We start from the raw sequence: 18,120 nt of genomic DNA, 5'->3' as shown, positions 1-18,120 counted from the left end.
ATTGTGTTAGACATTAAAAGATAAGTAGAATAACTCTTTTCCCTAATACTCATTACTCCATTATAATTTTTATAAGAAAAATTGTTTCCCTTTTAGCTGATATTGTCGTGAGATTGGTATTAATATCAACTTATATAAAATAATTTCATACTTTTCTATGGTGTTAATGGTTTTACTACAGATAGAACATAGAAGATAATAACATATTAATTCATATCAACATGATTGTAGCCTGCGTTGTATTTTTTTAAATATGAAATTCCTCTGCAGCCTCATGTTGTCTTATTTTCCTGCTCATGGTAAGTTAGCTACACTAACTTTTCAGTTCCTTGAACCTCTTTTCAATTCCTTAAATCAGAGAAACTATGGACCACATCAGGGCCTTTGCATATGCTGTTCCCTGTTTGCAGCTGTCTTTTCCTCCCACTCTTTGCTTTGCTAACTTCTACTCATCTAAGGTTTTTGCTGGATTCCCCTGTCTTATTCACTCTTCCCATCTTAAACTTCTTATTTATAGAATTTAACTGTTGATAATTAGTGTTTATTTGTGTTCAATTATCAAACAACAGTTTCCTCTTCAGACTTTAAATCCTGTGGAGGCAGGAGACTGTTTTTTTTTCCCCCTGTGGGATACCCCGGACTAGACCTAATCGCCTCTGCTAAGTTTATTATTGTGTGAAACAACGTATGTACATCCATGATAACCAGCCTAGCTTCCTTAAAGAACTGTCTTAGAGATTGAATCAATTAAAGCTTTAAAGTTTCAGGTTCTGGGTGCCAAATGCTTAGTGCACCAGCTGAGTTAAGAGTCCAGATGGAATTGATGTCTATTAGGAACTTTATCTCAGATTCTTCTCTTGTTTTAGGCCTTTTTTTCCTTTTCTTTTTTCTTTTTTTCTTTAGTCCTCTAGGGTCCCATAGTGGTTAGGGTTTGGGAGAGGCTCACTGAACTCCCTGTGGGAACTAGTCATTATTCTTAAAACCCTTCTACTCCATAGTCTCTACATTGATTCTTGTCTTTTAAATATAGTCATGTCTTCGGAATATAATGGATACAGAAGCCAGTTTAAATCCATACCCTTTGACTCCAAGCTGCAGTTGTGAGAAACATTAAATTGGATATTATCATCATAGGTTACAACTCTGAGTTCCCTGCCTGCTGGTTAAGCGTTCTGGTCTACGTTCCTGACGGTACTCTCAGTAAGAAGCTATATAGCTAATAGGGTCAGATTGTTTGGTATTAATTTTGCTAAGTTCACTGCTCAACTAAACTTGCATCTGATCAAGAGTGTACTTCTCATCCCAGCAAATGATAATTTTAAAGAGATATGCTCTTGGGAAATCTCTCCATCTTCCACCTTATGCTCAGAGATTTTTGTAGCCGCCCGTTTACCCCACCTACTTCACCACCACCATCATCAAAATAATAGCCTACATTTATTGAGCTCTTTTATGCAGCAGCCACCTCCCTAAGCACTTTACCTATGTTTTCTGTCCACAGTTCTTCCTTACAACCATCATGTGAATGGTGAGGTTGGTACCCTCATTACCTCCACTTATGCATCCGACTTTCAGGCAGAGAGAGGTTTAGTAACTTGCCCAAAGCCACACAGCCAGGAAGTAGTAGAGCACAGATTTGAACCCTAGCTGTCATTAGGAACAATTTAACTTTTGGCTAACACCTTTTTGTTGTTGTTTTTTGTGGATACCTCACTGCATAGTCTCAGTGTGTGCCATCCAGTTTGGCTGCTACTGGCTACATGTTACCAGTTAAATTCAAGTTCATTACAATTAAAAACTCAAAAACTCAGTTCCTGGGTTCCACTCGCCATGTTTCAAGGGCTCAAGAGCTGCGTGTGACCAGCAGCTGCCATATTGGACGGTGCAGATACAGAGCATTTCCTGCGTCACAGGACGTGCTCCTGGACAGCACTGGTGTAAGGTATTCAAACAGTATTACCAAGAATAGTGCAGCTTGGCAGAGAAGCAAGCACCTATGGGTTATTCAGGAGTAGATGTTTGGGCCGAGACCCAGAAGATCCTGATTCACTGAGTCCAGGGCAGCCCCTAGAAATGAGTACATCTTTAAAAGGCTGCCCAGGTGATCCTCACACATAACCTCATCTACAAGTGGTGACTAGTAAAGAGATCAGCATCTCTTAGAAAATGACACGTGCCACAGGGCTGCAGCAGAGAGCTCCACATTCCACTGCTTGTGGGTAGAAAAGCACTTCTTTTCCAAAACTACAGTAACTGATGATCTACCCATACATAACACGTAATGAAACGTGCCTAAATGTGAAACCCTCTGATCTTCCCTCCCTAGTTAAGTGTTGAAACAGGAAGTCAGTGGTGTAATTTCAAAGTCTTCTTCATGTCTCTTTTAAGCTGAAAACATTCTGAGCTCAAAATATGCTAATGGCTTTAAAACATTTCATTCAGATAATCTGCCAGACACATTTTTACATTTTCTAACTTTGCCTATAATCAGGATGGAAAACTTACACACTCAACCACCTCTTTCCGCCTTCTCAAAGACACGTTAAATCTCATTTCTTTGTGCTGTTGTTCATTCATTCATTCAACACACATTTTTGGAGCACATAACAATGAAACAGGCCGCGTTCTACACGCTGGATATACAAGCAGAAATCCTCATGGGGTTTCCATTCTAGTGTTGTATGTCTGGGCATGTGCAGTGCCCCTTCTGCAAGGGGCTGCGGAGAGGGAGACAAAACCCCCAACCAATAAGTAAGATGTGTACTGTGTGGGATGGTGATAAATGCTAACAACAGAAATAAAGCAGGTAAGGGGGATTGTGAATGTTGAAGGAGGTATTGCAGTTTTTAATACGGTGGACAGAGAAAGCCTCACTGAGAAGGTCATGGCTATTGATGTCTTTGCATAAGTGAAATACATTTCCCCTCGAGCTCTCCCTAGTAGCCTCTACCTCAAGAATGTCTGCTATTCACATATCCCGAAAAGGAAAATTTGGGGATTATCTCAACGGTCCTCAATTTTCCATCTAGTAATTACCATAGTAACTGTCTCAGTACAAGCCCTGGCGGCACTTGACATCACCTCCCTGGTGCTCTGGCAGACGACTTCGCATGGTGAATCCTGCTAGGTCTCGCCTTTCATTAGCCACGGTGACAGGGCTGTAGTTCGTCATGCTTCCCACCAGCCTTGGGACTGCGCTAGAGAGGAGAAGGTTAGTGAGCATACCTGTGACTCCAGGAAATTTAAAACAGCCTTCTTAAGAGCCAGAAGCTTTTGAAATGTGCAATTAAAGGTTGTATGTGTGCCCGGAGACCTTTTAAAAAAGATACGGCTAACCAAAAATAACTTTCCTTCCTGGATGCCAGCCTCCTAGTGCAGGGGTATATGGAGACATGGAGATTTTTTTTCTCCTGTTTGTTTGTTTTATTTTTTTAATTTTTATTTATTTATTTATTTGTATAACATTTCTGATAGAAAAGGAATAGGGCAGATGGAGAAGCCGTGGCAAGGGCGGGAGATGGGAAGTATCATTAGGAGAGTTGAAAGAGTCTGAACATAGAATGACGTTCACTGCCGGGGATAATCGGGGAAATTCCAATGAGCTTCCCAATTACAGAGAAATGCCCAAACCCAAAATAAAATTTGGAGTTTGTGTACAAAATGTTATTTGTGAATGTTACCAAGAAAACTCAATAAAACCTTAGGTAGCATGTTTGGAAGCTGTATATCTATTAATTTATTTTAAATAAGACGACTGAATTTGGAGCCATCTGGCTCTTATTACTGTTTAGTTTAGGTTTTTTTCTTTTTCCTTAAATATTCTAAGCCACATGTCCTAAACTTTTTTTAAACATTAAGTTTTAGCAGCAGACATATCTGGGCAATTCCACAAATTGTTAAAAGATGCAAATGAACAGGAAAAATCAGGTGAATTTTAGAATTCAATTCAGAGTAGAGTTATGACTCTTTAATTTTTAAAATAGTGATTCTCCATTTTTATCAAGTTATTCTTTGTGTCTATACTACGTCTCCTATATTATCTATTTAGTTTCAGAATGAATTTTCTGTTTGTCTAAAAGCTAAAGTTTTTGCTTAATTGGTTTTATAAGTGGGAGCCAAGCACAAGGCAATATATTGGAAGCCATACTGGAAAATATAAACTATGACCAAACAGAAGACACAAAGCAAAGACCCACTCCTCTTTCTCTGAAGGACCTCATGTAGTTTGCTGTCAAACTACATGAAACAAAACTAGGGATCCGTGTCAGACGATGGACACCAATGTCATCCTTCTCTTACATTTTCTTTTGGATCTTTGTGCTGACACACTATGTACCCTAGCCCCCTCCTTACACAAAGGGGCCTAGGAACTCCCTTAGTACTGAAATCAAGAGAGGACTTTCTTAGGACACCTTTGTGCCCACATGCCCCAGCACAGGAGCTTGCAGAGTTATCTCTAAGTTCTTATCATTTCTTATTTAATTCATCTTTTCACTCCTGGTGATGTTCCTTATACATTTCTTGTTTTAATCCAGGCAAACCCTTTTTTACACGAAACCCTTCAGAGTTGAAAGGCAAATTCATTCACACGAAGCTGCGGAAAAGCAGTCGTGGCTTTGGCTTCACGGTCGTTGGAGGAGATGAACCTGACGAGTTTCTGCAGATCAAGAGCTTGGTCCTAGATGGTCCCGCCGCGTTGGATGGCAAGATGGAAACAGGTATGAGACACCACATGGTCCTGTGTGGTCAGGACCAGATGACACCATGATTTCATAAGTCTGTAAGTGTCCTTTAGAAACTTGGCGAATGAACAAGGTTCCTGCACTAAGTAAATGCATTCCCTGGTATAAATGAAAAGCTCTGAATCATTTTAACATTCCCCCATTTTGGGGAACTGTTAGGGTGCTGTTGAGTACAGTAAGGCAGTAATTTACTAAAAATGTAGATCCATTTGAATAAATGAATTCTCAACTTGGTTTTTTATAGTGAGAATTTTTTTCAGAAGAAAGCTCCAGTGTTCTTTCAGTGATCATTATATTCTCATTAGCAGGGAAGACACTAGATGCTACAAAAATGCCTGATTAGCATAAAATAACTAATAGAAGCAGTCTCTTTGTGCTTTACGGTACTACCCCCAAACAGTTTCAGTTCAACTTCGTATTGGTAGGATTTGGTAGTATAAAATTGATATAACTTTTCTGGGCACCGTTTTTTTATCCGTCAACTCTTTTGCAGGAGATGTGATTGTGAGTGTGAACGACACCTGTGTTTTGGGACACACGCATGCACAAGTTGTGAAAATCTTCCAGTCCATTCCCATCGGTGCCAGCGTGGACCTTGAACTCTGCCGAGGTTATCCATTGCCTTTTGACCCAGATGACCCCAACACGAGTTTAGTGACCTCTGTGGCCATTTTGGATAAAGAACCAATTATTGTGAATGGGCAAGAGACCTATGACTCGCCGGCTAGTCACAGTAGTAAAACAGGCAAAGTCAATGGCATGAAGGACGCCAGGCCAAGCAGCCCTGCAGATGTGGCTTCAAACGGTTCCCATGGTTACCCCAATGACACTGTCTCTTTGGCTTCCTCCATAGCCACTCAGCCAGAACTCATAACTGTTCATATAGTCAAAGGGCCAATGGGCTTTGGTTTTACTATTGCGGACAGTCCTGGGGGTGGCGGCCAAAGAGTGAAACAGATTGTCGACAGTCCAAGGTGCCGAGGCCTGAAGGAAGGGGATCTTATAGTGGAAGTTAATAAGAAGAACGTGCAAGCTCTGACTCACAACCAAGTTGTGGACATGCTGATCGAATGTCCGAAGGGAAGTGAGGTCACGTTGTTAGTGCAACGAGGAGGTATGTAGATTTATTATCTTTCATTGTTTTTAAACCCAAATCCATTGTTGTACTTACTGGTTATCAGGTAGCTATTTGGGGCTTTCTGAATGTCTGTTCCTTTAAGATCATTTTTATTTAAATATTGGGAAATGCATTCAAAATGCCTTCTGATTTCTCTAAACGCTAGCCTCTTTAGAATAAAGGTTGTGTTTATGCTTTATGTGTTTACACAAAGGGACATGCAGCTACAGTGATACTGTTACTGAAAGTGGGGACTGGCTGCTTGCCACTCAAAAGCTAATAAAAAGGCAAGGTTGGTGGAAAGGGAAGTTTGTTTTATTTCAGAGGCGGGCAACCTGGGGGGAGGGTGGACTCATGTCCAAAGGCCAATTCCCCCCACAGCAGACAGTCAGTGGGCAAGAGTTTTTATAGCCCGAGGGAGAGGGTTACATGCAGAACAGCACAGTCAGCTCTGACAGTCATCTTGGAATTGGTCATGCAGTGGTCTGATCAGTGCCATCTTGACTGTTTCAAGTACAGTTAGTCTTCAGTTCCAGGGTCAGTTTGTTCCCATTTCTTTGAGACCAGTTCTCAGAATTGTGGCAACTTCTGTCATGGCTGCAGTCTGGTCATCATGTAGTTAACTTCTTCCACCTGGTGTGGGTTTCAGTATCTACAAACCTGCTCAAAGGATACGGCTGTGAATGTTTAGCCCTTGAGAAGGAACTAAAGGTCCCTCTGACTTTGCTTAATGACTAAACTGTTACTATTTGGTTCTGTTTGACTGTTTTCCTTAGCTTTTGCATTTTCTCACTTCTCTGATTAAACTTATTCTTTAAGTAAAGTTTTTCTACAGACAAAAGGCAGGTGGAGGACATGGCGGGGAGAGGACCATAGGGTCCTGCTCTGTTTCAGTACCTTAAAATGTAAATCAAGCTGTGCCTTTTAAAACCCATTAAGCTTTGAAAACCTTATCCTTTACGTCTCCTGAACCTGGTCGACACAGTGTGCATGCAAAACGTGGCTCTTGGCCACTCTTCCAGCCTCATCTCACACTCCTCTCCCTTCCTCGCTGTGCTTGGCCACCTGGGTTCTTTTCTGTAGTGCCTTCACTACTCTAAGCCCTTCTGTCTCAGGGCCTTTGCACTTTCTGTTTCCACTGCTTGGAAGACTCTTTTCCCCAGCTCTTCACTTGGCTGGCTCGGCCTCATTCAGGGCTCCTGCTGAGAGAGGGCTTCTCTGATTACTTATCTAAAGTAGCCCCCAGCACTCCTATGTAATCTCTGCTGCATCACCCCATTTCTTAATAGCTTTTATCATGATCATTATTATCACAAGCCATTGTTTTGTATATTTACTTATTTTTCTTTGTTCCTCTCTCTTTTTCTTTTTTTTTTATTGGAGTATAGTTTTTAAAATTTTTATTGGAGTATAGTTGATTTACAGTGTTATGTCAGTTTCAGGCGTACCGCAAAGTGAATCTGTTATACATATACATATATTCACTCTTTTTTAGATTCTTTTCCCATATAGGTCATTACAGAGTATTGAGTAGAGTTCCCTGTGCTATACTGTAGGTCCTTATTGGTTATCTACTTTACATATAGTAGCGTGTATATGTCAATCCCAATCTTCCAATTTATCCCTCCCCCAACCTTACCCCCGGGAATCATAAGTTTATTTTCTACATCTGTAAATCTATTTCTGTTTTGTAGATAAGTTCATTTGTACCCTTTGTTTTTAGATTCCACATATCAGCGATATCATATGATATTTGTCTTTCTCTGACTTCACTCAGTGTGACAATCTCTAGGTCCATCCAAGTTGCTGCAAATGGCATTATTTCATTCTTTGTAATGACTAATATTCCATTGTATATATGTACCACATCTTCTTTATCCATTCCTCTGTTGATGTGCATTTAGGTTGCTTCCATGTCCTGGCTTTCGTAAATAGCACTGCAGTGAACATTGGGGTGCGTGTATCTTTTTGAATTATTGTTTTCTCCAGATATATGCCCAAGAGTGGGATTGCTGGATGAGATGGTAGCTCTATTTTTAGTTTTTTAAGGAACCTGCATACTGTTCTCCATAGTGGCTTTACCAGTTTACATTCCCACCAACAGTGTAGGCGGGTTCCCTTTACTCTCTCTTTTTCATTCGAATATAAGCTCCATAAAGCCAGAGCCCACCTCTGCATGTTGACAGCTGTATCCCCAGTACTTAACACAGTACCCGACTCCTGCTAGGTGTTCATGAATGAATAGGTAATGAATGAATGAATGGATATGTGATTATTTATACTTGGCAGCAACAACGGCTCCACCAATCGTATTAAAAACATCTCAGCATACCCACATTTTAATGAAGGGGTTAAAGATCTCAGAGAAGTGGGGTATTCTGAATCCTGAATCAGTTGGCTTTCTTTCCCCTGCCAGCAACCCCCCACCTCTGCGCCCCCGGAACTCCCAGGACCTCACACTGAGAAACATTTTCCGCCTGTTGAAATGTCTTGCTCCTGGGTCTGTACTTGTGACTAATCTTGATTGATCACCTCCCACAGTGGGCCTGAGTTTGGTCGTTTCCTTGACCCTTGCCAATAGGATGTGTTTCATGCACAGAGTATTCTGACCCTCTGAAAAGAGATCAGGACCCAGACTTTTATTTCCTCTCGGTTTCACTGAGACAGAAAAGCTTGTTTATGTCGCAACAGCCATGTCCTCGGGCTCTCGTGAAGCTGTGTGTCCTGTGATCAAAATGATTGGGGTTGTGGGAAGGAAATCCAAAATTCAGAACTGTCTGTGTGAATCACAATGCCCAGTCCACCCTTCTTGAACAGGTGTAAAACCCATTTGCAGATTTTATTTTTTAAAAAGTTATTTCTACCAATACAATTTTGAAGTTTCTTCTTGCACCTAGACCACTTGACTGCACAGATAATTTTGTTTTAAACAGTGACCAAGATGTAGTAGGAAGTGACTTGAGGTTAAGGATGAGGAGGAGAGGGTGGGGGTGGGGGATGATGGTACCTGGCACTTACAGACAAGTGAGCAGTTTACAAAGCACTTTTCAAACCTACACACACCTCTCATGTCATTTTTACCACATCCCTGAAAAGGAAGGTACCAACCAACAGTAGGATTGAGAAGTTCACCTGGATTCTCTGGTTTCCAGTCTAGTGCTCTGCCCTACTTAACTCTGAACACCACTGATTTTTGCACAATTGCTGGTTTCAGTGGCCGGCAACTTGGAAACTTTTAAATAGTTCTTGGTACATCAGGGCATCTGTGATTCAGCCACTGCTCATTTGACATCACAAATCACCCTGCTCTCCTTCTTCATTTATTTGCTCCTTCGTTTCTTTTGTCATTTTGTTCAGTTTTTCTTTTCCATTCAGTTCACTTTTAAGGAGACCAAAAAGTAAAATCTTATTGTAATTTACTAACTTACAGTGGTTACTGGAGCCATATTGTAATGAATTTGCCCAAATTAGCAAACAACTTGTTATAAAAATATACCCCTTGATTTCAAATATGTTTACATTTTCTCTTCTTAATTCCTAAGACCTTCTTTTGGTTAACGCCATTATATTTTATAACATTAAATTAATAAGATCCAGAATATATTGCCACATTAGTCAACATCTACATAGTTTATTCCAGAACCTGTGTAATTTAAAATCACTGTAACATCAGCAGTCTTTAAAATATGCCATATGCCTTATGTTTGATTTATGTGTCAGATAGAAAGTTTGTACATCTGCACTTGGCAAGCTAACACCAGCTACTATTAATCTTTCTAGATAGCATATAAATGTATTTGTTTCTGCCATATATCAGTTACTTGAACTGGGGCTGGCATTTTAATCATTCCTCTTGTATGCTGGGGGTGTAAATGAGAAGGTTTGATGATCATTTAGGATAGCGGCTAGGTTAAATGAGAAAGTAAATGGCCACTTCACTGATTCTTTCTAATGAATCTTATTTCCATCATAACTCCTGGTAAGCAGATTGATAAACTCATTAAGTCTACACCTTTCTTGATTCTCAGGAATTCATATCTCAAAGGTGGGGCTTTCTATGCTTTAAAGAACTAGTCTTTTCTACTTTGGGGCAGAACTTAGCTACATTTGTATTTTGGTTTTCACTCTTAACTCCCAAGCTCATTTTTTATTTTTGTTCTGGTTGAAATCAGGTGCATTTTGGTTTTTAGCATTTTTTTTTTTTTAAATCCCCCTCCCACCAATGGAAGTAAGCAGAGGTTGAAATATCATTTGTAAATTTCTGGAGACAGTTTCCTAGGTCAGGCTTGCGCTTGCTGGGCGTGTCTATCCATAGCCCTGGCAGCTGGGACCATTACCTATTTGTTTGCAAGTGTCTTCTTTATAAACATGTCCGTGCCTATGGATGTCACTCACGTTCTTAAAGGGCAGCGCCTTCTTCCTGTGCCTGGCTGCCCATCTTCCCATGGTAAGTCCTTTCCTCCTTCTCCCTCTGCTGTCCAGTAAGGAGAATGCCTTTTATTTTTCTTAATTTTTCACATGGCATGTGCATTCAGACAGCCCATCACCTGACACCAGTGTGAGTCTAGAGGCTTTTTTAAGCGTCTGGAAAATCATGCTAGAAGGTGATTACTATTGTTTTGAATATTTTTTTTTGAATTTAGAAAAGATGTAGAATTTGTTCCATAAAGCTTTTTTTACTTTAAAAGAGGGAGTGGGACTTCCCTGGTGGTCCAGTGGTTAAGACTTTGCCTTCCAATGCAGGGGGTACGAGTTGGATCCCTGGTCAGGGAGCTAAGATCCCACATGCCTCGCAGCCAAAAAACCAAAACATAAAACAGAAGCAATATTGTAACAAATTCAGACTTCCCTAGTGGCGCAGTGGTTGGGAGTCCACCTGCCAATGCAGGGGACACGGGTTCGATCCCTGGTCTGGGAGAATCCCACGTGCCACGGAGCAACTAAGCCTGTGCACCACAACTACTGAGCCTGTGCTCTGGAGCCCGCAAGCCACAACTACTGAGCCCGCGTGCCACAACTACTGAAGCCCGTACGCCTAGAGCCTGTGCTCTGCAACAAGAGAAGCCACCACAATGAGAAACCCGCGCATCGCAACGAAGAATATCCCCCACTCACTGCAACTAGAGGAAGACCATGTGCAGCAATGAAGACCCAACACAGCCAAAAATAATTTTAAAAAATATTGTAACAAATTCAATAAAGACTTTAAAAATGGTTAAAAAAGAAAGAAAGAAAGAAAGAAAGAAAGAAAAGGGATTATATTGGGACTTCCCTGGTGGCGCAGTGGATAAGACTCCCAGCTCCCAATGCAGGGGGCCCAGGTTCGATCCCTGGTTGGGGAACTAGATCCCACATGCACGCTGCAACTAAGTCTGTGAGCCACAACTAAGGAGCCCGCCTGCCGCAACTAAGGCCCCACGCGACCAAATAAATAAACAATTTTTTTTTAAAGGGGATTATATTATATGTAGCATAACTACCTGTGCCCCCTGTGTATTTTGTATATTTGGCTAATTTATACCTAGTAGGAGGTATGACACTTGAAGATCTCATTTGGGGTGGAGTCAGAATACTCTGTTTTAAAAGACAATTTGGAATACCCTATGAAAGTGGAGAATGTGTGTTTTACTTTAGAGAGAAAAAGTGTACTGAAGAAAAAGCTGAGCTAGAGGTTCCAGGAGCCCGCCTCCAGTTCAAACTGTGCCCATAGCTCCTCTGTGCCTCTGACTGGGTTACAGCTCTTGCCCTGAGACTCATTTCTTTATCCAAAAGAAATGGATATGTTGCACTAGCTCATCTTTAGGGTGACCCCTGCTAACTCTAATTTTATGCCCCAAAATGGCCTCATTGATGTGTAGGGGAAAGACCACAAGATTGGAGAGTCAGACAATGCGAGTTTAAATTGCAACTCCTGCCTTTATTCCCTTTGTGACCTTCGGCAAGTCATCTGAAAAAAGGTAGCATTTGTGCCAATTCCTGACCTAGAAGCAAGTCACATGATACATCAGTGGTGTTTTACTGATATCCCCTAGTATCAGAAGCCACTGGGTATGGTGGGTTTCTTTTTTAAAAAAGAAAAAACAAACTCTAGCGTGCACCTGCAGAAGTTTAATTTCAGTGAATGATGAGCAGGAACCTGTATTTTTTTTTTAGAAGCTGCACTGGCAATGCTGATGTAATATCAGAATTGCAGTCAGTTTTAGGCTTCTGCCCTCGTGGTCCCTTCTCATTCTGATTCTGTGGCATATAACTTGAGAGTGAAATAAGTTTATAACTCAACAGTTATTTTCATTTCTAAGTAATTTCTTCTTTTAAAGTCCAATTTCTAAGCAACAGATTTCTCCGTCTTCCCTAAGATCCATTGCAGCTCCCAAATCTGACATTTTTCTACTTCAGAGGAGGATGGAAAGGAAGACTTGGTCTCAGAGATGCTTCTCTTGAACACAACTCTCCAGTGGCTTTTACTGATCGCAACAGAATTAGAAGTGGTGCTCTGTATACAGAGTGCTCTTGTCAGGGTACTAAGTAATTTTAGGATCTGAACATAAAGTAATGAAATGTTAGGATTCCTGGAGGGGAGGACTATATCCAACTTGCACTTTTGTATCCCTGGCACGTCATGGGGAACCTGGCATGTGGTAAGGTCTTAGTAAATACTAGCTGGATAAATTAAACTTTCTCTGCAAGTCACATTAGAAAATTAATTATATAGCTTTGTAGTCACTCTTCATAACTTCAGAAAGATAAAAAAGAGATGTTAAAAGGCAAAATGAAATATGAAAATCATGGTAGTGATAGTAATAATGTTACAATAATCATTGATTACTTACTGTGTACCAGGATTGTAACCATGGTACAAGCAATACATACATGTACACACAGAGGGAAATAAAACCTCACAACATCCCACTGTTGTGACCACGTTGGAACCATCCATTTGCAGTGTGATTCTGAATAGGACCCTGTGGGAAATGAAGGCAGTGATCAGTAGGAAAAAAAAAAAGAAGTGAAGGAATTGCTTTTATTGTAGGTGTTGAGATTCCACAGCTGAATTTGCTTAGTATAAAGCAAGAGAGAAATTTCTGGTTTAGTTGGGAAGCATGTATAAGACTCCTCCTTGCTTAAAACATTTGTAATACATAAAAACATTAAACGCTTCTGCAATGTGCCAGGTGTAGTTGGTTCTAAACATTTTACGTATCATAATTCAGGAGCCCTCTGAGGTGACTAAAACCTTACCTCCACTTTAGAGGAGAGGGTGCTGAGCCCCAGAGAAGCTCAGTGATTTACCCAGAATCACACAGCTGATTAATGCAAGGTAGGATTTGAACCCAGGAATTCTAGTTCCACAGACCGATCTCTTACCCACTATGCTAAGCAGCCTCCTGGCTTGTAGATGAAAAGCTCCAATACCGTTAAGGAGTACATCTTATACATAAAAGAATGAGTAAGGTCTGAAGTCCGTGGCAAATTAATGCCACTTAATTTTCATCCAGATTTACTGATGATAGTTCATTAAATCGTCATCGATCCACACAGGGAAAGCAATATCTATCTCATCATCCAAGCGCATGATTAGCATTAGCTCTTCTTTGCGTGTGTTTTTCCCCATCTGAAATGATGCAAAACCATCATAATTAGAACTGCGCTGCCGGAGGGTTAAACCTGGGTGATCAGGTGCCTCTTTTCTCTTTGCCCTCTGGTCACGGACTGGAGAATGAATTGCAAATTGCACTGCTTAAGTGTTTGACTGCCAGAATCTCTTCAGTTGAGCTGCAGGGCCTCGGAAAGGAGAATTCAGGTTGCTGGCAGAGTGATATCCTAATAGTGGTGGGGTCTGTGTATTCACATCAGCACATGCCATCTATTCCCCCTCCTCTGTCATGTCATCCTCCCACCTCTTCCCCGGCCTCTGCCATCCATCATGTGGCACCTGGCCTTGCTGTGGCCTCGCAACAGGTCTCAAGCCTTCCTCTAGTCCGTTCTCGGGCTAGAGGGATTTAAAGTCAATTGGTTGCAGTCACTGCTCATGTCAGGATGACGTCCGATCATTCAGAGTAAACTCCAAAGTCCTGTGTCACAGGCAAGCACTTGCTCTTTCTTCTGTGTATTTCCTGTCACAGAGAGCCACAGAGCTTTCTCACTCCTGTCCTTGAGGCTTCTGCTCAAAGGTCCTTTCCTTCAAGAAGCCTGCTCTGACCGCTCCGTAGAAAAGAAAACAGCGTCCACCGCCATCGTGCTCTGCTCTGTCCTTCTTTCTCAGGCCATGGACCCTTCCTTGTGGTCTCTGTGAGAGTAGGGACTGGGTCTCAATCATTATTTGATCCCCCACCGCCTAAAATCATGCCTGGCACATTGTAGGTCTTCAGAAAATCATCTATATTGAAGGAAAACTATGAATTAATGCAAGGCCCTTTGTTTTCATAAATGCTCATCATCCTTTAGAGAACTTTCTAGGGTGAGAGCTTGTCATTAGAGCTGGGGAAACAGGCAGCGGGAGATGGACCACCTCGAAAATCACACAGCATGAAGGTGAGACAGCCTGACTTCCAACCCAGGTTTGTTGGCCTGTAAAGCCCATGCCCTCTGTCACAGGCTGTTCTAAATGACAAGGAAAAAATGATACAAATAAACTTATATAGAAAACAGAAATAGACCCACAGACATAGAAAACAAACTCAAGGTCACCAAACACAACATTGTAAATCAACTCTACTTCAGTAAAATAAATAAATAAATAAATAAATGACAAGGAAATGCATTTCATGGCAGTGGATCATGTTGGTCCAATTAAGCCTGTTCTCCAGGTCCAGTGCAGCAGTCGCTATCCACATGTGGCTATTTAGTTAATTAAAGCTAAGTACGACGTAAAATTTAGTCCAACTGGCCACGTTTCAAGAACCGAATAGCCACATGTGGCCAGTGGCTGCCATATTGGACAGTGCAGTTATAGAACCTTTCCACCCTCGTAGAAAATGCTGTTGGACAGTGCTGCTCGAGAGATTTTGATTATTTTGCCCTCAAAAGTGATATGTCGCATGTCCTTTATTTTACCCTTTCTCTTATATGCCTTTGATAGAAGAAAAATACGGAATTGAAGGCAACTTTATGGTTAATACATTTCTTTTTATACAGATAATGATAATAATAGGTCCTATTTATTAAATTCTTTCCATGTGTAGGTACTGCTCTAAGCTCTTTACATGTGTTAACTGGATGTTAGGGGGTCACAAGGAATTGAGACTCAGAGAACATGAAAGACTTGTAAAGTCTTAGCACTTGGGCAACCTGCTCTGTCCTAATCCTCAGACAGCTCATCAACTTTTAATGGGGATTATAGGGCTTCCACCTGGCCAGGAAGCATCTCATCTTTAATCCTGGACTGATGTTAAGGAACTTAACTTAAATTATTTTATTAGGTAAAGTATCTTCACTCTAAAAAGAAGAAGAAACTTTTTTTATGTATTTTATTTTATTTTTTTTAATACAGCAGGTTCTTATTAGTTATCTGTTTTATATATATTAGTGTATATATGTCAATCCAATCTCCCAATTCATCCCACCACCCCCCTCCACCACCCTGCTTTCCCTCCTTGGTGTCCATACATTTGTTCTCTACATCTGTGTCTCTATTTCTGCCTTGCAAACTGGTTCATCTGTTCCATTTTTCTAGATTCCACACATATGCGTTAATATTCAATATTTGTTTTTCTCTTTCTGACTTACTTCACTCTGTATGACATTCTCTAGGTCCATCCATGTCTGTACAAATGACTCGATTTCGTTTCTTTTTATGGCTGAGTAATACTGCATTGTACCTATGTACCACATCTTCCTTATCCATTCATCTGTTGATGGACACTTAGGTTGCTTCCATGTCCTGGCTATTGTAAATAGAGCTGCAATGAACATTTTGGTACATGACTCTTTTTGAATTATGGTTTTCTCTGGGAATATGCCCAGTAGTGGGATTGCTGGATCGTATGGTAGTTCTATTTTTAGTTTTTTAAGGAACCTCCATACTGCTCTCCATAGTGGCTGTATCAATTAACATTCCCGTCAACAGTGCAAGAGGGTTCCCTTTTTGCCACACCCTCTCCAGCATTTGTTGTTTGTAGATTTTCTGATGATGGCCATTCTGACCAGTGTGAGGTGATACCTCATTGTAGTTTTGATTTGCGTTTTTCTAATAATTAGTGATGTTAAGTAGCTTTTCATGTGCCTCTTGGCCATCTGTATGTCTTCTTTGGAGAAATGTCTATTTAGGTCTTCTGCCCATTTTTGGATTGGGTTGTTTGTTTTTTTAATATTGAGCTTCATGAGCTGTTTATATGTTTTGGAGATTAATCCTTTGTCTGTCGATTCATTTGCAAATATTTTCTCCCATTCTGAGGGTTGTCTTTTCATCTTGTTTATAGTTTCCTTTGCTGTGCAAAAGCTTTTAAGTTTCACTAGGTCCCATTTGTTTATTTTTGTTTTTATTTCCATTACTCTAGGAGGTTGGTCAAAAAAGATCTTGCTGTGATTTATGTCAAAGAGTGTTCTTCCTATGTTTTCCTCTAAGAGATTTATAGTGTCTGGCCTTACATTTAGGTCTTTAATCCATTTTGAGTTTATTTTTGTGTATGGTGTTAGGGAGTGTTCTAATTTCATTCTTTTACATGTAGCTGTCCAGTTTTCCCAGCACCCGTTATTGAAGAGGCTGTCTTTTCTCCATTGTATATTCTTGCCTCCTTTATCAAAGATAAGGTGACCATAGGTGCGTGGGTTTATCTCTGGGCTTTCTATCCTGTTCCATTGATCTATATTTCTGTTTTTGTGTCAGTACCATATTGTCTTGATTACTGTAGCTTTGTAGTATAGTCTGAAGTCAGGGAGTCTGATTCCTCCAGCTCCGTTTTTTTCCCTCAAGATTGCTTAGGCTATTTGGGGTCTTTTGTGTCTCCATACAAATTGTAAGATTTTTTATTTTAGTAATTTGATAGGGATTGCATTGAATCTGTAGATTGCTTTGGGTAGTACAGCCATTTTCACAATATTGATTCTCCCAATCCAAGAACATGGTATATTTCTCCATCTGTTTATGTCATCTTTGATTTCTTTCATCAGCATCTTATAGTTTTCTGAGTACAAGTCTTCTGCCTCCTCAGGTAGGTTTATTCCTAAGTATTTTATTCTTTTTGTTGCAATGGTGAATGGGATTGTTTCCTTAATTTCTCTTTCTGATCATTCATTGTTAGTGTATAGGAATGCAAGAGATTTCTGTGCATTAATTTTGTATCCTGCAACTTTACCAGATTCATTGATTAGCCCTAGTAGTTTTCTGGTAGCATCTTTAGGATTCTCTATGTATAGTACCATGTCATCTGCAAACAGTGACAGTTTTACTTCTTCTTTTCCAGTTTGGATTCCTTTTATTTCTTTTTCTTTTCTGAGTGCCATGGCTAGGACTTCCAAAACTATGTTGAATAATAGCGGTGAGAGTGGCCAGTCTTGTCTTGTTCCTGATCTTAGAAGAAATGCTTTCAGTTTTTCACCAGTGAGAATGATGTTTGCTGTGGGTTTATTGTCTATGGTCTTTATTATGTTGAGGTAGGTTCCATCTATGCCCACTTTCTGGAGAGTTTTTATCGTAAATGGGTGTTGAATTTTGTCAGAAGCTTTTTCTGCATCTGTTGAGATGATCATATGGTTTTTATTCTTCAATTTGTTAATATGGTGTATCACATTGATTGATTTGCATTTATTGAAGAATCCTTGCCTCCCTGGGATAAATCCCACTTGATCATGGTGTATGATCCTTTTAATGTGTTGCTGGATTCTATTTGCTAGTATTTTGTTGAGGATTTTTGCATCTGTGTTCATCAGTGATATTGGTCTGTAATTTTCCTTTTTTTGTAGTGTCTCTGTCTGGTTTTGGTAACAGGGTGATGGTGGCCTCGTAGAATGAGTTTGGGAGTGTTCCTTTCTCTGCAATTTTTTGGAAGAGTTTGAGAAAGATGGGTGTTAGCTTTTCTCTAAATGTGTGATAGAATTCACCTGTAAAGCCATCTGGTCCTGGACTTTTGTTTGCTGGAAGATTTTTAACCAGTTTCAATTTCATTACTTGTGATTGGTCTGTCCATATTTTCTATTTCCTCCTGGTTCAGTCTTGGAAGGTTATACTTTTCTCAGAATTTGTCCACTTCTTCCAGGTTGTGCATTTTATTGGCATAGAGTTGCTTGTAGTAGTCTCTTAGGATGCTTTGTATTTCCACCGTG

At 40.4% G+C, this 18,120-nt stretch overlaps 1 protein-coding gene across 26 annotated transcripts in view; it reads left to right on the top strand.

The window, feature by feature from the left end:
• Positions 1-18,120, top strand: part of MAGI1 (membrane associated guanylate kinase, WW and PDZ domain containing 1) — a 610,830-nt gene that overhangs the window by 528,227 nt on the left and 64,483 nt on the right. For all 26 annotated transcript variants that reach the window (XM_082412051.1, XM_082412072.1, XM_082412071.1 and 23 more), the window contains 2 exons: positions 4,536-4,718; positions 5,236-5,856. In XM_082412051.1, the coding sequence (XP_082268177.1) occupies positions 4,536-4,718; positions 5,236-5,856 (804 nt within the window). The remainder of the gene's footprint in view (positions 1-4,535; positions 4,719-5,235; positions 5,857-18,120) is intronic.

The sequence above is a fragment of the Balaenoptera physalus genome, assembly GCF_965194825.1.
Source record: "Balaenoptera physalus genome assembly, chromosome: 11".
Taxonomy (NCBI): domain Eukaryota; kingdom Metazoa; phylum Chordata; class Mammalia; order Artiodactyla; family Balaenopteridae; genus Balaenoptera; species Balaenoptera physalus.
This window is presented reverse-complemented; position numbering and strand designations above follow the sequence as displayed.